A 21,361-nucleotide genomic window follows, 5' to 3' on the forward strand; every position below is an offset into this window, starting at 1 on the left:
TTTAAGACATAATCACTTAAACCACCCATGCATGTCACATCACTTTCACGAATATGTACATACATATACATACATATGTAGGTATATCTAGAAAATACTTGTATGAGAAATTGACTTCTAATATTCTTATAATTTAGTTTTCAATTGCATACATAACTTATTGTTTCTAGAGGTTTGGGAATGGTAAATCAATTATTTCCAACAATATATGTATGTTCATACGTACATAAATATTATTCAACATATAAGTATGTTGTAAAAATATGCTTATTTTTTTCAAAGTAATAAGCTTTGTAAAAAACTTTGTAATTATGAAAACTAATCCGGTGAAAACCCAAAAAAAATACAGCTTTGTGCTCTAAGTATGTTATAATTTTATTTATGAAAGGAAAGAAAATATTGATCAAATATACTTACTTTAATTAGCCTCTAAGTTAAGAAATAGAAACTGGCATAGAAATAAGTAATATAATTTTTCCGTGGAACTTTCGAATGAAAAAATGAGCAATCGAGCTGAAATGAAACCATAATAGAAATCTAATTAAAGAATATGTATGTACATACATATGTACATCCAACTTAAAAGAAAATATATTTAAGAATCGCATTTTCTTATAATATATCGTTCGAAAAACAAAAACAATGAGAAATAATAAATTAATATATTTTCAAAAACACTTCCACTGTTACAAACAAATTGATGTCATCAAATCAATTGATTCATATGGATATTGTGCACTTTGCCGAAGCAAATTTTAACTTCCGTTTTACATAAAAACGTGACCATAACCCTAATGCTCTTGTCCGTATACAATCGAGATCATCCGGATGGACGAAAACTCACTGGACGTAAATCTTCTGGACGCGGCGTGAATTATGCAATTAAATCTTCATGTTCTTCGTCCAGGTGGTTTGTTTGTCATGGCTTTGGAGTCATTTTAGGTGTCGGTAATTGCGCGTAACCGAAAGAGTAACGCTGTGGTGGTCGTGGCGTCCCTGAGCGGATCGGACCGGAAGTGGACGACAATGGACGGCAGGAAGTGGACTAGCGCACGCCATTATTCCTGAGCGAGACGCGACGCAACGCACACGTATCAGCACGACACGACAACCACAATAAAAAAAACCGCTAATTCTAAAACAATACAATCGTTTGTTCGTATACCATTTCATGGTATGCGACGTATTTCGGATGTGTGAGAAACAAAAAGGACATCCCTCGCAAAACGATGTCGCTTTCATCGAACGTTCGTTGAAATTCGGTAATTATCTCGGCTACGATTAAACGACCTCGTCCACAATTAAACCGCTGAATTGAAAATAATTTTCAGGAAAATGAGACGAATATTTTGCGGCGTGTATTTAATTTTAATCACTAGAAGTGCGTGTGCTCAAGAACCAACAGTGATACTCAACCAGGGGGCTGTCGTTGGGGTAAGTTTCTTAATATCATTTTGTTTGTTCGTCTATCAGGCAGAAACTCAATTTAGCGCCATCAAATTTTTGTATATTATAATCCATTGGCTGTAGGAAGACACTAAAACGCACATGCTGTTCTTTTCACCCTATCTATACAAAATGCTATTACTCGAGAGGCAGTAAAAGAGACAGCATGTACGTTTTACCCAAGTGTCTTCCTACAGCGGATGAATTAAATGTATCTCATGGTATTTAAACTCACGTTGTAGACAGTTTTAACGAGTTCGAAAAAGTTCATTTTTTTTTACCTGCGGTTTCACCTGCACCAACGACATTTGGCTAGTTGTTTTAAAAATAATGTATATGTACATTGGAGTGAAAGTTTTGATAAATGAAACCCTACTTTACATACTATGTATAGATATATCTTCAGATTTAAAAACTTTCTTGAGATTTGTGCTCATTGAAAAATCAATGAAATCAAAATTTTTCCGCAAAACCGAATGCTTCTTTACAAAATGTAAATTTTCTTTTAGTATATTTTTCATTGATGTATATGTGTATATATTTATATGACATCATCATCATCATCATTTACAGCTGTTCACCATCCACTGCTGGATGAAGGTCTCTCTAATATATTTCCATTCGTCTCTGTTTTGGGAAACTCTCATCCATCTCATCCCACACATTTTTGTGACTTCATCCACACATCTCCCCTGGGGCCTTCCTTGCAGCCTTGACCTTTTACATTCTCTCGAGTACCATTAGAGCATATCTTTCGTCCAATTATCGTCCGTTCTTCTAGCTACGGGACCTGCCCATTGCCATTTCAATCTCTCTACCCTCACCATTACATCAACCACCTTAATCATATTTCTAACCCACGTATTTCGTTTTCTATATATCCTCGTTATGCCTAGCATGTAGCGTTCCATACTTCTTTGAGTGCACTGGACCTTATGCAGCATTTTGCGGTCACTGCCCAAGTTTCACATCCATACGTCATCACTGGCAGGACACACTGATTGAAGATCATTTTCCTCAGGCAGAGTGACATTTTGATTCGAAAACTGCAGTCGTTCGTCCAAATGCACTCCACCCTAATTTCATGTCTCTCATACGAAATGATTCCTCTTCTTTATTACTGGACTTTTTAACTAATTCTAGTGTCTTATTGTCTAATGTAATACTATCAGGCATGCAATATTTATTATACATTAATTTAATCTTATCTACATTAATTTGTAGTCCTACTTTCCTAAATACCCTATCCAGCTGTGTTAGTCTGTTAATTAATCAAGTCAGCTGGATCGCTAGCTATTAGTACTTGTATGACGACTTTTGATGTTATAATATATAATAGGTGAAGATATTTCCTGAATCTTCGAGGATATCCATCAATGCTTTTCTCGGAATACCGTATGCAGCTCCACCAATTGGTCGATTGAGATTTTCAGTAAATAAATATTTTAAAACAATCACCTATAAACAAACGAACTACTAGAATACTAAAACACAATATTTTTCAGGCACCTGAAAAGCATAAAGGATGGAAACGTACACTAGACGCTCAAGATTTCGGACCACCTTGTCTTCAACTAGGAGGCGTACAACGTGCTGTGGGCAAACAGAGGAGCGAAGATTGTCTCTACTTAAACATATGGGTTCCTGAAGTACACTCAAAACTGCATCTATAAAATATACTTATGTATGTACATTATATAAATAGCATTTTTTTATGGAATAATAATCTTATAGAACGCGCAACGTTTCGGCAAGTTGCCGGTAGTGCTGGTGCTACACAGTGAATCGTTCAGCGACGACTCCCCCTTGCAATTATCAGGCGAAGATCTGGCTGCAGAAGGGCTAGTTGTCGTCAGTGCCAACTATCGCCTTAACATCTTTGGATTCTTCTGTTTGGATTCTGCAGACGCAAGAGGAAATCTAGGTATACTCGACCAATACTTTGCAATGCTGTGGATCAAGGAAAATATTGTGAAATTCGGAGGAGACCCCAGCTCGGTAACCCTATTAGGCCATTCGGCTGGAGCAACCAGCGTACTATATCATATGGTCTCACCAAGAACTAAATGTATGTGACTTTAATCTAGCAAATTCTATGATCGTAAGAGTCATAGAGATATATTTCACTCTTAATCTAAATTGAACTCGGTCAATGGTTGAATGAATGTTGGCGTATTGATCAAATATTAACATCCTATGACTCTTGCAATTGGGAATTGAATATAATGTACGTATATTAAATAAATACTTTAATATTAATTGTATTTTTAAGCGCTATTTACAAGAGCCATAATGATGTCTGGAAGCTTAATACCAGTGTGGACAGAAAAAAATGTGGGGCACTCTTCCAAATCAATTGCTTCCATTTTAGGTTGTTTTTCTGATATCCCCAAAGAAATTGTTCAATGTCTACGTGAAAGAAATACAGATGACATTCTTAAAGCATTCAAAACTCAATATCAAGTAAGCCTTATATTAAATTCAGTTTCTATATACGTATACATACGGCCGTAGACAGGGTTTTTTTTAAATGGGAGGCTGAAACCAGCATCGCACCGTAGAAATCTCCCTGTTTTCATCACACAGCCTTACTTACGTGTGCGAGCAGGATATAAGGGGACTCGGTATGACGTCACCTAGTCTCCTTGTATCTTGTTTTTTTTATACATATTCTTCCACATGTACCTTTTATAAAATTTATTGTTTATAAAAATGGGGAGCGCAATGAAAACCAAACCGGCCTAAGGGCGACATTTACCCTTCGGGCAAGCAATAAATATATCAATTACTTAAAAAAAATCAACTGAAGACATGAGATTCAGCGAAAAAGTGTTCATTAGATATCTCCACATCATGATACATATGTATATATGTACATGTTACATGTGAGTAATCCATTTAATTAATCTTATGCCAAAAAATATTATTTCCCTACTTCTCTTCAAGTAACAGCAAAATTTGCATTCACTACATGATATTTACGAAAATGCAATTTTCAAAAACCGAAATGAAATTGAAAACACCAAAAAGTCACAACCACGATAAACGCGATGTAGTACTACTGTTGAAAGCAGAAAGAAGATCCTTTACATTTTGCATGACTCATTTTAATTCGAAAAGTACCAGAGCAATATTCGATATTTGGAAACGAATGAAACATTCATACACTAAGCTAAAGCTCCATACGCACTTGCGATGTTCGATTGCGTGATCGAAACCATAGAAAATAAAATGCCTGTGATTATTTGATCACATGTTCTATTTTTGCGACTAAGTGATCGCGCGACAAAAATTCGCAAGTGCGTATAGGGCCTAATTCTCAAAATTATATATATTTTTTAATTTAGGGAGCCTGGGACCTCTATAGTCAACCCTCCCCTGGCTACAGCGGTTTATACAGTATCTTGTGTACACAAGTACCTTGGAAAACTAAATGCAATTCTTATTCAAGTTTTTGTATTTTAAAAGTATCACAATATACGTCACAATCAAAATTTCAGAGTTTATCTTATAAAACTTAATTTTTAAATATTTTATGAACATATGTATGTATATGTAGGTACATATGTACATACGTACAAACATCATCATATAATGGTGCGTACGAACCAAACCAACGAACGGTCTCTGGGCCAACTTTTTAAACCAGTAGCGTACAAAATATCGAAAAAAAAAATAAATTTAAAAATTGAAATTAAATATCAAAATTAAAACTATTATTATTATATTAAAATTAAATTCAAATATCAAAATAAAATTATAATTATTATATTAAAATTAAAATAAAATATTGAAAGTTAAAACAGGACATGCACAATTTAAATAAATTTTCGAGATTGACCTAAAATTAGATCATCAACAATCACATACAGGTAATCCTCGACTTAAGATGTGCACTAAGATCGAAAAAAAATCAAAGAATTATTATTTTTACTTCACCGTAAAGCACAGTTACTGAGAATATATCATGTATTAGTATGGGTGATCCAACGATGGAAGCTTATTGTCAGTTACATCAAACAGATTTTTTTATTCTTCAATTGTTTCTCTCGTCGAAATAAATCAAATAATTAAATCCATCTCAGAGGTAAAATTTATCGGATAATGTGATTATTTATTTTATTTCGACAAAAGAAAAAAAAACCCTTTGACAAAACACTGACAACCAACACCAACGGTTTTTTGTGAAATACAGTAGCATATCGTGACGACTTTTAAGAAATAATAACAAGATTTTTTTTCGCTCGTAAGCAGAGAAATTATAATATTTCTCTGGTTGTAAATGCGTATCGTCGTAATTCAAAACATTGTTGTAATTCAAAACATCAACGATGATCTAATTTTAGCTCAATCTCGCTCTTTAGCTTAATTTTGATATTTAATTTCAATTTTTTTATTTTATTTTTATTTCGATATTTTGTACGCTACTGGTTTTAAAAGTTGGCCCAGAAGACGTCGTTGGTTTGGTCCGTAGGCACCATAATACAATTATTAGAATGTGAATAAGAGACCTTTATTTCTTTTTTTATACTGCAGTGTAAAAAACTACTATTCCTAAAGCTTTAAATTAAATATTTAATTTGATTTTGAATTAGCACTAACTTTGAATTCAATTGTTTGTTTATAAAATACCAGCACTAACTACATAATTTATAAATGTACATTTATGTACATACACATTTCAATATGTATGTTCCTATATCTATTTCAAAATTGTCTGCATATATGCAATATAATCCTTCAATTCATACACACTGTTCCATATAGAGCGGTAATTGGTCAGATACTATGGTGCCTGTAGTGGATAAATTTCTTGCACAGAACGACCAATACCTCCCACTGAGTCCAAAAGAAGCACTATCAACGGGTAACTTCCATCAAATTCCTTTGTTGACAGGTCTTACCAGTTTAGAAGCCGCTGACTCCAAAGGTAATAATGATAAAGTTCCTACCATTTAATTTTTAGAATAACGCATAAAATTCTAATATAAATTCCAGAGCATTGGGAAGAATTGGCCAGGCAAGGATACCACCAGCTTCGACACTATGTAGATTATACTGCCATACCAAACATAATGGCATTCTACAAATTAAACGTCGGATATAATGCACACTATATAAGAGAAATAATTAAATGGGAATATATCGACAAAGCTAAAGAGGGTGATGCATGGGAATTGCTCCAACAACTACAACTGTTATTTTCAGAAGCTCAATATGACTCCCCGTATGCTAAATTAATAACATATCTTGCGAAATCTGCACAACCATTATATCTTTATAGATATAACCAAGGTGGAGGTATTAATTTATATGGAAAAAAATCTAATACCTCAGGTATTCTGCTCATATATAAAACGAAAAACTATTGTATATAAGCATGTGCAAAAATAATTCAACAGTATTTGTTTATAGGAGCAGCACACGGTTCCGATTTACCGTATCTATTTGGTCCAACCCTGTTCCAACAGCTGGCGAGGAGACGCTTCACACAACAAGAAGAACGTCTCAGTAAACGAATGAGGATCATGTGGTCAGAGTTCATCAAATTCGGGTAAGTCCAATGATGCAGAATTGGAAATCCAATGTCAAACTCATTACAAATTTAAAATATGTACATATATAGATACCCGATGCCTGAGAGGCAATACGATGCATGGCGAGTTTATACAGAGCAAGATCCTCATATTCAACAAATCGGCGATGGAATCAACGTTGATTTATGCCGACGGCCAGCCGCTTATTGGAATACATTTCTGCCACGACTGGTGAATCTTACCTCGGATAGGGAAGGGCGTAGCACTCTCCAAGACACACAAATCGGATATGGTGCTTAAAATTCATATACACATAATGAAAATGCTTAGTTACACACGTGAATAATATAAATTGGTTTTTCAGATGGTAATGATACAATTCGTCACGCCATGTACACACTATTGGGGCTGGTGGTGGCTTTAGTCGTGCTTCTTGTGGTGTGTGTTGTACTATTAAAACGCACAGCCAAAGAGCGACAGATAGGACGAGACCTGGGAACTTTCTGACAGCGGTGGGACAGCGCAAACTTTACTCAATCGTGGAAACATAATGTCACCAATAACAGATTATGATTACATGAAAATAAATGTGAAACAATGAAAAAATTTACACAGATTATCAATAAGCTGTATTCAAAAGTATCACATAATTTGCGCTGTCCTTGATGTAATAATTGTAAATACAATATAATATTTGTATATATATTATAATAATAAAGGTACTTTAATTTTTTTTCTTCTATTTAATAAATGTTTAAAAAAAATAAATATTTATTACTCAAACAATAAAAAAGAACATGTTTATAAAATTTCAATATTGAAAATAAAACTAAGCAGTTAATAATATTATTGATAGACTAACTCTATCGCTTATATTTTTAATTAATATATTTGGTACAACTACATATAGTAATAATAATGGGCAAAACGAAATGTGGTATCCCAAATTTATGAACTAAATAAAACCTTGGAATGGAACAATTCTCGAATCGAAAGTAAAATAAAAAATTTCCTCACTTTTAACAAATTATAAAAATAACAGCCGAAAACATTTTTCTTGCAAATTTTAAAATGAAAAAAAAAACAAATTATGGAAAGGGGAAGTGACCGACTACACCAGAAAGTAAAAGTTTAATTTATAGTAAAATAATATGAAATATTAATTTCATTTAATGTATGAATAAATTTGAAAAATCTTTTCATAACTTCTCGAAATTCTTGAATAAATAATAATAAATGCCTATGCATATGGCTAAAATTGTTTATCATTCGACAAATCTGTGCAATTAAAAAAATGATTGAATTAGTAAACCCTTCCATTTTAATCTTTAATAAAAATGAACCCGCCCGCCACATATGTTATAAAACTAACATATATAATGATGCTAAATTCTCAGTCCAATTTCTTAATGTTACAAATTTAACAACTATCCAACTATTTAACTTAGTCATAAAAATTTCAATTTCAAAAAAGGAATTGCCATTCGATTTTCAAAAAATTTAATACAAAAATATACATACCAACATGAAAAAAAAAAAAAAAAACATTGTTATACACCCATTATTTTCGATTTGAACCAATATAAAGGCAACATACTTTTGTTGCATTAATAAACTTTTAAAAAGTATTGCGTTTTGACAACTACGAAACAGTTTTTTTTATTCCTACTTTAAAAATTTGCAATGAAAGGTGAAAAATTTTCGTCACTTCTTAAAATCTTCATTCAATTTAAGCACCTTTAAAAAAATATCTGTAAAAATAACATTTCGATATTTTTTTTATAAGTAAACCAAAATCTAGCGGTAAATCTCATGACAGTCGAAAATAATATATAAAAGTACTGTCATAATACTTAAATTACAACTAGGAATACAAAATATCACTTATCATGCAAGGAGATATATAATACAATCATCAACTAAAACATACCAAAAAACTTATAATCCCTCACAAGATTTCCATATATGTTTATTAAATTAAAACTGGTTTATCATGGCTCCACATGGGATTTGATTTACACTTTGAAGCATAGCGGTATCAAAAATGGCCCATTTTTTTATCTTTTGCTGCATGGTGGGATGTAATTTATACCACTTCGAAAAATTTAAAACTATTTGAATCACAAAGGTTTATATTATGTCCCACTAACTAAAACCCACTATTTAAACCAGATATTTTAAATGTCCCACTATTTAAACCAGATATTTTAAAAGCATATATCTGATATGTATGTATGTACTAAAATTGTATGCAAATTGAAAAACTAGTTAAAATTGTTGCAGAAGGTGAAACTTTTAACTTTATGGTTACGTGTATGTATGGATATTAATAGTACTGGATGAAATGTACATATATATATACATATATATAGGAAGGGCATAAATTTAATACATAACATTTAAGTATACAATATACCTTCAATATAACTATTCATTAATAAATGAAGAATATATGTAGATTCTCACAAGGAAGTAATGTAAGCCCAAGATTTATCTAAAAACAAAAATCAATCATAATCATATAAAATTTAAGACTGTAAATACAGTTAATAATTTCAGATAAACTCAGTGGTGTAGTGCTAAATAAAAAAGTATCAGGACGGTTTTAATTTTAAGACGCCCCCCCCTCCCCGCTTTTTTGTTACTTAAAAAATATGTATCCTAATATTGGTAGTTCAAATATTTATAAAAAAAAAATCAAATACTAATTAACTTCAAATATCAATCAAAATGGTCTGAGTAAGGCTCATTATTTTTTGCAATATAATACAGTTCAGAAAATTTTGTTAGATGATTTCGATTTTGACATTAAAACATTTAAAGTGTCTATAATTTTTTCAATGGGTTGTTGTTGGGCTGTTTTTAAAATTTTCGGTGTAAAGGGTATTAATTACTAGTGTTTTTACCTGCCTTCGCTCGGTATTTGTAATATAAACCGCTTTATCTAATAGTAAGCATTCATGTTTTTTTATTAAATTTATTTGAATCGAAATGAAGTACATATAAAAGAGGCTAGTAAAAAAATAATATTTGACGACAGCCTATCAGAAACGAATGGTTTTTTATATATAAGGGAATTGGAACCGGGAATCGAAACTGAAATCAGAATTGGAACTAAAACAGCAATCCGGAACCGGAACTGAAACAGGAATCCTGATCCGGTACTGAAAAAGGAATCCGAATTCGGAATTGAAACAGGAATCGTGATCCAGAATTGAAACAGGAATCGGGATCCAATACTGAAAAAGAAATTGGGATTCGGAACTGAAAAAGAAATCCGGAACCGGAATCTAGATTGAAATCGAAACCGAAAACGCCACCGAATTTGATATCGTCGTCAAAGAAAATTACATTTTTTCGATAACGACACGGATTCTACAACCCAAAACTTAAAAAGTCTGTTTCGAAATTATATATTAGAGATATGTATACATATAAAATTACAAATAATAAAAACTGATGGTTAAAAAAAGTATGTATAAATTTTCTACATTAGTATTTTTAACCCTATTTAGTACTCTTAGAACTGAAATAACTTTTATAACATCAACTTTTTAAAATGATCCATAAACGATTTATTTTTTGAAGTAATGTGGTGTTGTTTTGGATTAATAAGAAAGTCATTTAATAAAACGTGAAAAATATTGATAATCTCTATTATAAAATTCCATCTATTTTGAAAATAAGAAAAGGTTAGTAAAAATAGACATTTCCCAAGGTATTTATGGCCATCGTATTACAAATTCACAGGGTATTAAAAGGATCAAAATTTATCTTACATCATTTTCGCACGATTTTCCTTGCATAGCACATTATTTATATAAACATCGTCATTTGTCGATGTATCAATGAGATTTAGCGTCAACAAAGATTCATTAGTATGTAGTGGATCACGCTCAACATTCTCTATAATGGACACAAACTTCTTTTCTACTACTAAATCTTGAAAGCGGAGACAGTCTTCAACAAACCAATCCCTATTGATTGGTGACACTCCTATATATTAAAAATTAATAGTTTTATTCCAAATTGTGTTATAACAAATATTGATAATGTTGAAAATAAATTACACAAACCATGAAGTCGAGCTTTGAGAGCCTGAGCAGGCAATTTTTTGAAATTAGAAGGAAGTTCTCTGAGTTTGCTAATTTCAACCATTTGAAGATCTCCATAATCGCAGAAGTATATAGATGCCATGTCGCGAGATACAATTCCTTGCACGAATACCCTATAGTAAAAGTATATTTTTAAATTGACTCAAACATTTATAATACATGTGTACACAATTTTTACTGATTTTCTCATGAAGGCATATCACTGTCACGATTTGTACTAATGAAAGGGGCGTATTTTCTTCCTCCGAAAATATTCTCCATAAATAAATGTATAGAAAGTGACCAGGATTTCATTTAATTTACAATATACGAGGTTTTCATATTTTATGAATTCCTCTTCAAAAACTCAATGATTCTAATAATAAAATTATTGATCAATATCAACAGAAATAATTATTTTGGCGGAAAGCCTCTTGTACACATACCTCACAGATGCGAGAGAGAGAGAGAGAGAGGACATTCAGTACGCTGCGCTCAACGTTCAATGTGTGAATGACGGAATGACGACTGTTACAGCTGTTATTTTATTCATTTCTAGTACTTATTTTATAGTATTTCACGTTTAAAACACGATTATAAGATTTTTGTAGTTAATTACAATAATTATCCTCGCAGAATTATTTTAACTTTGACTGAACATTAACTGGACATAGACACTGGACACACTTTAGCTGCACGCTGGAGTCCAGCAGTGGCTAGCAGATTTATTTTTAGCACGGTACATACGTACATAGCACATAAATCAATTTACCTATACCAATAATCTTCTTTATCATAATAAGCAGCATAAGCACAACCTATTTTAGGTGTGACTGTGAGTTCTGGAGATTTACCAACGGATTGCAACTCATCCATCATTTTTGCTAATTCATCTTGATCTTGCAATGGTTGCACCTATATAAAAATATATACAAATAATACAAAAATATTTTATCATTAAATTAAAATTGTGAACATGTCTACAAACCGTAAAATTTGATGGATTCACTGCTAATGAAACAAAAATATTGAATTGTGACCCTTTTTTAGGGAGTTGAAACTTTGGAATAGGCTCTTTGGTAGTTGGCGATTCCTTGATGCTCTGATTGAGTTGGAAATTAGAGAATATTCTCTCTTTTTTTTTAGACAATTCAATCAAGAGATCGGAATTGGGAACCTCTGTATTAATCCTTTTTAAACATTATTAGAAAAAATATTATAAATATAAACACATCTAATTATTTATTAATATGAATCATACATACTTTTTAGCCATCTCAATCTCAACATCAATTGCCTTATTAACGCAACATAAAGGATCATGTGGTTGAGTTCTAACAAATAATTCCACACCATCATCAACGGACTTGCAAATAACAGGCACGTCTCGAGGTAAAAGTTCGTTCAATCGTCTTAAATTGTCAGGATTTAAATCAGTCACATTATGCAACTTCAATTCTAATACCTACAAATATAAAACTATAATTGATAAACTAACTTAACATAATAAATAAATAATAATAAACAATAAGTACCTGAACGGGATAAGAATTTAAAGCAACAGACAAGCGCTCCAAGAGCAATAAATCTTTAACAGAAACTTTTCCGACAGTTCCATAGTCAATGTATTTGACATTTACATATGAGTCATCAGCAAGAGAGCGAATGGAATCATACAAAACGGCTCGTCTCCTATAAATGGAAAAGAATATATAATTGGGATTTGACATTTGACTACATATGTATATAACTTTTATGGTTGGATCAGAAAATTTAATCACCACTCTCCAGACGAACTCTTTGCAAGATAATAAGTATTTGGTTTAAGAAGTAAATGACTAGATGCCTGTAATGTCTCTTTTGGAAAAGGACCCATGACAACTTGTCCTAACATCTTTTTTAATAGTTTGAAATTTTCATTGTGTATTTGAGCAAATACTGTTCCACGTGGAGTTACATCACAGATATAAATTTCTACAATACCCTAAAAATATCACATATCAAGATAAAAAATATAAAATTTTTTTTGGATGAATATTCAATTTTTTAAGGAAAATTCAAAAAAAGACCTGCAACTTGGTAGTTAGGACAGGTCCAGGTAGATAAAATGTCAAGACAAAATTTCTAATTTATAGCACCATACAAGTACATGAGTATGTATATATTATATTATGCATAATAGTTACCTGTGAAAGATGGGGAGATTTTGCTTTCTGGGTCAATTCATATAACAGTTCTTTATTTAAATTTATGTCATCTTTCGAGCTTGTATCATATAATACAACTGTAATTGTAGGATCATCTCCACTCATTAGCTCTTCAGGAGTTTGAAGTACATCAGCAATCAAACTTTTTCCTACTAATTTTTCGCTTAGATTAAATTTTTCGAGTTTACCCATAGAATACTCCTCGAGCCCAGCTAGGCGGCAAAGAATAGCCTAAAGTAATAATGGTTAAATATATAAAGGAATGACAAAGTTTTATCAATAGAACAAGATTATATAAAAAAAAATAAGTACTTGTGGAGCCACTTTAAGAAACTGTTGAGGTAAGTCGTAAAGGTTACTAAATTGGTGAGTTTCTTCATCACCAGTATCTACCAAGAAGCACACAATGCTACAATTTAAAAAATCTATTTCTAGAACTTGGGTTCGAAACCAACCATCTTCACATTTTATAGCATACCATCCTCCTTTAGCAATATTATTACTTGGTTTAGAGATATCGTTGAAATATAATTCCATATCAGCATTCAAACTTTCAAAAGCATCCTATAAAATATACTTCAAATTAAATAAAATATATAACGAATAATATTAACATAAAATATACTTGATATTATGTACGCTGTATTGTTCGCCAATTATTCTAAGCCAAATTTCAACTGTAGAATTTGCTGACATTATAAAGACTTTCCATTGAGAATCTTCGGGGTACTGAAGACTTTCTATAGAGTCAGACAATCCTAAATCGTCATCACTTATACTTGGAGTCGACGAAGTGGAAAATAAAGTCTAAAATAGAAATCCCAGTTATAAAAATCGACAATGTATGAACCAATCCATTGTTATAATGTACATGTGTAAAATTTAATTTAACCGTTTCGCTAGCTGGAAAAAGCATGAGCATACTAGTGGCTCCTTTTTCTATTTGAATTTGGGAAGAAGATTCAGCCATGGTTAGCCAATTTGTAGGTAAAGTCTCTTCAAATTTATTTCTAAGTAAAAATAAATCAATATAAATATACCTAGAAATCACGTAATCCATTTAAAATAATGAATACATATACATAAATATTCTTACATATATATATCTGGTATTCCACTGGCCCACAAACCATTTGGATGTTCAGCAACAATTTTAACTATTCGTTCAACAGCAATTGATGGTGAAGATGATGGTTTAGTGGAATTATTTTCTAGAGCAACACCGTGAAGCATTTCCAATACTTTACTTGCCGCAGTTTCCACAGCAAGCTCACAAGTGCTCAATGAATTCGGATATGTAGAATGGGAATATTTTACACCAACCTACAAAAAATATTATTTGAAACATTTATCAAGAAATTGTATTATACATATGTACATACAAATACGTATAAACAAAATAAATTATCATACAACCAGAGATTTTTACACAGTGGCAACTGGTGAACAATTACATTGGGAGTTCACTAGTTCAAAAAATTCAAAAAAAGACGAAAAAATAAACGACCCTTTCGCAAGCAAAGGCAATACCGATAAGTTATCGGTGTGAATTACAGGTATTCCTCGACTTACAACGGAGATACGTTCCTGAACCTCGGTCGTAAGTCGAATCCGTCGTAAGTCGAGGAATATATTTATATATTTTTTTCGGTGATTTTAGTTACTTTTATTAATACAGTAATTCAAATGAATTCATATTTAAATTTAAAAAAAATTAAACATCTACATCATCCGTACTTATTAATTATAAATTATACATCCTCATCACTTATCACATAAGTACAATCCATTTCTTCATCTTCAGTTTGAGATACAGTTGTATGAGTTTTTTTGAAAAATGTGTCTAATTTTATTTGAACAGTATTCTATTTTTAATCTCTATATATTTCTTGGTAGCATACGAGATTTTCTTGAATCCTGCGGTTCACATTTGAAAATCTTTCACTGTCTGGGTCCATCATTTCAAACTTTTGTATTCCTGGATTAATTAAATTAAAAGCAGCAGCCATTTCTTTCAATACAAATTTTTTCAGCGGTTCCGCAGATGTGATTGATTCATTTTCATCAATATCCTCTTCTGCAACCAGTTGAGTTTCAAGATCTAATAATTCTGCATTGGTTAGATCTTCTGAATCATTTTCAAGAATTTGGTTGATATCTTCGTTATCTACGTCAAATTGTAAATGATTATCCTCGACATTTTTTTCTTTTTCGTATATGCAAAGAGAAACGGGTTCAAATCGATTGGTGAATTTTTTCCGTATTCCGTACATACACGCTGAAGTAAGTTCTTAAGCCGTTAAAGGGTCCATACCTTATCTATATTTCTTATAGCATGAAGGATATTATAATTTTTCCAAAATTCTTGAAAAGTTTTTCCTACTTCTATTACTTCAATGCCTTGCGCAAATGTAATTTTTAAATAATGAGCTTTAAGAGACGCAATGGAATTCGTTTTTCAATCTTGTCATCGATCCAAATCACTAGTAATTTTTCCATTTGTTGAATGGGTCCGAGTCTTTTTTACATACCTCCTTTAGGTTTTTTATTTATTATTTTAGATTTGATTGACAAGGACCCTTTAACGGCTTTACGATTTTTTTCTTTATCTTTTAAAATAGTGGAAACCGTTGAATGTGACAATTTCAAATTATTTACCAAGTCCATTACTTTTTTACCACTATCATATTGTTTTATCACTTCAAGTTTCATTTCTAAGTCTATTACCTTTCTCTTTTTTTTAACAAGAGTTTCTTTATCAGTCATTATCCCATTTCTTGATCACACATTATAAATGTTCTTATAAATAAAAATTTGAGCATTAATCAACACGAAATTGAGAAAATAAACATCCCAAAACAATAACGAACAGTTATGTAACAAACAGTAACGACCGTATGAGTTTGTTACCGTCGTGCAACTGGTGACAAATCCCAAAAGAATGAGTCATAACTTAATTTTTAAAACTACTGCGGTGTTTCATTTCTTCCGAAAGATAATTCCCCGTTTTCATAACTCACATCCGCTTGAAATTTATCAATTTTTGAAAAATAATTAATTAATAAAAAAAATTTTTTTTTTCGGTCGTAAGTGCGAACCGTCGTAAGTCGAGGACTACCTGTATTGCAATAGCAATAATTCACACCGATAACTTATCCTGAAGCATAATGCAATAAGAGACGACTGGTGAATCGGAGATCTTCAGAACCGATTGCAAAAAATCATAAATTAGGAGCGGTGATCATATTAGCCTTTTTTTTGTATGAAAATATATCTGTTTCGTGTGTCATGAATACGAGTGTTCCCTTTCACACTCTTTGGTTTTTTATTACATTTTGTATGGAGAATTTTTCAATAGGAATTAAAAAAAAATTCGGATGTGACCAACCCATGACTTTATCTATGTATTTGAGGAATATAAGAAGGCTACAAAACAAAATTCGATATTGAACCATACAGACACATTCACACATACCGGCAGCATTATGAAATACTAATAGCTATGACAGCATTTTCGATACAAATTGAGCGCAAATGTATGGAAAAGTGCACAAGACAAAAGTTCTACTTCCGGTTCAAAAAATCCCCAAAATACAAAGACACACACACATTGTTTCTAGATCGTGAAAATGTGATCAGTGATCGATTCCGAGTTCGAATCAGTAAAAATCTCGAATTCTAATTTTCGCATGATCACAAAACTTCATCTACATAGATAAAGTAAATATACGCGCAGTATACATATGTAAAGCATGTCACAATTTACCTTAACACTGCAATCAAATGTCGATGGATTCTGATGTTTATTTATGTTTTCGTGAGTTTTAATAACAGGATCTGGTAATTTCAATAATCTACACAACCGTGATAGACGAGATTTATTTTCTTTATAATTAGTATCGACTTTTAGATTGTTTATTTCTTCTCTTAGCTCATCAACATGAGATTTTTCAGGAACATGAATAGCCTTAAAATTAAAACAACTTTACAAAAACAAATTAATGTTAGAATAATCAAAGAAAATATGTAGTACTAACTGGTTCATTCTGTAATTTTATTTTCAGAGCACTCATTCTATCAGCAGCAGATGATCGCACAATATATTTTCCTTGAACAGTGCTTTTAAAATTTGATGGGTTCTAAAATTGTCATCCATGCGAAAATTTTACAAATAAAACTATACAATTTTAAATGTGGTAAGATAAAACCCTACACCGAAAATTGAAAATATGAAAAAATTGCATATTTTTTAACATAAAAACATGATTTTTCATTTTTTGGCAGGATTTCGTCATAAAACCAATTTTTATAATTACCTCATAGTTTAAATTCGTCGATGCTTTGGCTAATATGTCTCCAGGTCTTAATCCACTTAGTGAAGACGATGGCGGTATGGAAGTATTTGGTATATCATTTACTACAACCCTTTTAGGTAATTTATTCTGGACCTTATTTTCAATATTTATTTTTAACTAAAAACACAATATTAATTTTCAAACCATTTAAAAATATACCAAACCGAAAAAGGTATTATATTATTTTACATTTGATTTGACAGGGGCAGGTGGCACGAACACTGGTGACACAGGCGCTGGTGCAGGTGCTTTCGGATAAGAAGCAACTTTTTTGGGTGAGTTTGATTGGGGTTTAAAATATGCCTGACTTACTCTTCCTTGAGAATTAGAGTATTTCCATATATTTGAAGATACACTGGGTTTCCACGAATCATTTTTCACCCGTCTCTGTTGCTAAAATATATCACAAACGCTTTAAATAAAATGTTTGTTTAAAAATAAAAATGTGAAATACATATTATACAAAATGAAATACAGGTGGCTGAAAGAATTTGTTTGATCGTTTTTTCGAAGATTTTTGTTTAGCAACTAAATCGGCAATATTATTTGAAGCTTGTGATGGTAGCATGTTTATAAGCCATTCCCCTTTTGATCCTTCGGACAACCGAAATCCAGGAATGGATTGAAACATTTCTATCAAGGAACCATACCCTAATTTTTGATATGGTATGGGCGATCCTACCACTTCTCTATAATCACCTATAAAATATTCAGAATATAATTAAACTAAAAAAAAAATGTAAAACATAATTTCATTATTAAAAGTAATTTAATACTTACGGTCACATTGTCTCAATGTTATAACAACTGATCCATGGCCCGATATGAGTAATCCTTTTAAAACAGCTATTATCTCTTCTTTTTCCGACATCTCGGCAAATATTTTCTGTAATATCATTTGATTCAATATTAACAATTTTACTCATGACCGACTTATACCAATAATAGACTACATTGAACATTTTTGCATAGTCAGGAAGAAAGTGTTATTTATTTTATTTTACTTTATTAGACACAGTCATGACAGGAATTACTCTATTTGTCCTACTCTTTTTTTTACCAGAAGCTTGTAAGCATATAATACTTACTGTATTTGGATCTTTTTTTTTATATATGTGTACTCTGCAGAATTTCTTATAAATATATATTTTTTTATATTGCTTTGTTTTTATAGACTAAATAACAATAGTTTATTTGGGAGTTTTTATAATGTAGGTCTGAAAGATTGCCAACTCATGGTTTAAACTATTTTATAAAAAAGGGAGTCCTGAAAATTTTCAACATTGGATTTACAATCACTATTGACTTCATAAGGCAGTTGATCTTCTCAGTGATCTTGCGATTCATGTTGATATTTTCAATATGAATGATGTTTATATTGTATTCTATGTCCTGTTTTGTTTGAAAAATTGTTAATACGTATGTACGAAAATAGTCAACTAATTTGTCGCTTTGGGAGTAATTCCTGTCATGACAGGAATGCGTCATATAAGAACAAAATTTAAAAAATTAATTCATATTTTTCAAGCATAGATAATCCCCAAACCGGATAATCGAGAGTACACTGTATATCTATGTATCCAACCTGTTGGTAATTTGAAAAAGTGACATTTTTACATTTTTTATCTACAACATATTTCACAAAACATGAAACCTGAAACATGAAAAACAGCCTCAATGAAATTTAATATTATCATATGACTCGTATATCATATCAATTCCAAAAATTATTATCTATGGAATTCGGAATTATATTTGAAAGAAAACGAACGCTATCCGACATTACTAAATGATCGATACGATCGAATGATCACATTCGACATTGTAATCAATTGTCAAAATTGGGCAAACGTAATCAAACGGGTAAGTGAAAATACACAAAGCAAGCGAAGTGGGGCGCGCGAAATGTGGGGCGCCACGCGTCACCCTACTTGATAACATCCGACCCGATCGAAACCGAAACCGAGTACGAATTTCCGGCAAACAGAGAACGAACAGTATGAGGGCCTTTTGGAAACCATCAAATATTGGCGCCAACGCGAATCAAACAGTTCGTCGTTCGTCGTTGACGAAAGTGGAAGGAAAAGCGGCGACGGCGAAGACTGGAACCCAAAAAGTAATAGCCGAAAGCTTGACCGCTCACCGTTGACCGTTGACCGCTGACCAGTGACCGCTGACCGCTTGCCGTTGACAGTTGACCGTTGACCGCTCACCGACGAGCCATAGATCGACCAGCGGCAACCGACGGCCGCTACGCACGGGGGTGGGGGCGGGGGCGGGGGGGGGGACTGGGGAGAGTCGAGTGCAGAGCGGGAATGCAAGACGACAACCGCACGCTTTTATTTCATTACACTTGCTATCACTCGCAAGCCTCAACAAGCCTATGCCTGTCCATATACCACTATATACACACTAGAGCTGCCAATCCCGGAAGGTTACTTCAGCACCGGCTAATCAAATGTATAAGAAAAACGAGTTCAATTGTATGTTTTCATATTTCGAAAACGTTCAATTGCACTCCCGATGTTTCACACAAAAAATATTCCCATATTGGCGTACTAATTTTGAGAGTTTGGCTACATTCTTTAAATTTTCGGTTTGCATCCATACATTTCTAAGATTAAATAAAACACATCCAAAAATGTAACTAAATATAGTAAAAAACATCGCTTTGATTCATTGATTCGTTTTTTACAAATAGTTTGTACCCTCTAGTAATTATTCATCGAAACAATCCACCTAATGTAAAAAAAAAACTCCAATTACATTTACTTTATGTAAAAAATTCGAATGTGACCAACCTACGACTTTATCTACGTATTTGAGGAATATAAGAAGGATAAAAAACAAAATTCGATAATTGAACATATGTATGTATGTACATACATAGGTTCGGTGATTACTAGTCAAATGTGAACCGGTCACAGGACAACCGGTCGCTCTAGATCGGTCACACGTGATCACCCGTCACACTAAAACTGGTCACACCCTAAAACTGGTCACGAGAAAACTGGTCACACCCTAAAACCGATTTTAGGGTGTGACCAGTTTTCTCGTGACCAGTTTTAGTGTGACCGGTTGTCCTGTGACTGGTTCACATATGACTAGTAGTCCGTTTACCACAATGACACTCGCACAGAAACACAGACATACACACACACATTTTTTCAAGATCATGAAAACGTGATCAGTGGTCGATTCTTGAGTTTGAATCAGTTAAAATATGCTTCAAATATCATTGCTGTTGAGATATCTGCGACACAATACAGGCCGTTCATACCATTTCGTGGAAACGGCAAGCCGGCGTCGAAACGGGTGGCAAACAAATGGACTATGATTCATTATATAATGTTGTTTTATGTTTTTTCCCATATTATTTTTGTAAAAATAATATTTTTAAAGAAATTTCTGCCAGCACCGTAATCCCAGTATTCAGACTAGTTTCATCACCGGAATTCACGGTACCAGAAAATACCGGGATCCCGGGATTGGAAGCCTTAGTCACATCCCATTTTTTTAAAATTATATCTTACATAATCATTTTGTTCTAGTCACGAAAGGAAAACACGTAATTTAAGTAATGTTTCGGATTAAAATATTTTGTAATTGGGTAATATAAATGATTATATATAGTCATAATAAACCGTGCCCACCGAAAATATCAAAATTTATTCAAAGTGGGAGGTTTCTAGTTTAATCAAATGAATTAAAACGGACGAAAC

General features: G+C 32.3%; 2 protein-coding genes across 2 annotated transcripts; one reads left to right on the forward strand and one right to left on the reverse strand.

Moving 5' to 3' along the window:
- Positions 1–794: 794 nt before the first annotated feature.
- On the forward strand, positions 795–7,490 carry LOC143910600 (pyrethroid hydrolase Ces2a). Its single transcript, XM_077429140.1, has 12 exons — positions 795–878; positions 943–1,040; positions 1,332–1,434; positions 2,786–2,878; positions 2,952–3,095; positions 3,181–3,514; positions 3,719–3,909; positions 6,214–6,376; positions 6,445–6,783; positions 6,862–7,000; positions 7,073–7,275; positions 7,348–7,490. Exons 1-12 carry the CDS (start codon positions 795–797, stop codon positions 7,488–7,490), a joined length of 2,034 nt encoding a protein of 677 aa, XP_077285266.1.
- A 238-nt stretch (positions 7,491–7,728) lies between these two features.
- tapas (tudor domain-containing protein 7 tapas) lies at positions 7,729–20,016 on the reverse strand. Its single transcript, XM_077431156.1, has 20 exons — positions 19,783–20,016; positions 18,420–18,525; positions 18,115–18,338; positions 17,829–18,032; positions 17,601–17,756; positions 17,322–17,423; positions 17,051–17,251; positions 14,381–14,607; positions 14,177–14,294; positions 13,924–14,091; positions 13,597–13,848; positions 13,264–13,515; positions 12,859–13,061; positions 12,613–12,769; positions 12,343–12,542; positions 12,066–12,267; positions 11,850–11,992; positions 11,060–11,211; positions 10,763–10,979; positions 7,729–9,477 (listed from the first exon to the last, which is right to left on the reverse strand). Exons 2-20 carry the CDS (start codon positions 18,508–18,510, stop codon positions 9,474–9,476), a joined length of 3,273 nt encoding a protein of 1,090 aa, XP_077287282.1. The 5' UTR covers positions 18,511–18,525; positions 19,783–20,016; the 3' UTR covers positions 7,729–9,473.
- Positions 20,017–21,361: the final 1,345 nt, after the last annotated feature.

This window comes from Arctopsyche grandis, chromosome 1 (genome assembly GCF_051622035.1).
Source record: "Arctopsyche grandis isolate Sample6627 chromosome 1, ASM5162203v2, whole genome shotgun sequence".
Taxonomy (NCBI): Eukaryota; Metazoa; Arthropoda; class Insecta; order Trichoptera; family Hydropsychidae; genus Arctopsyche; species Arctopsyche grandis.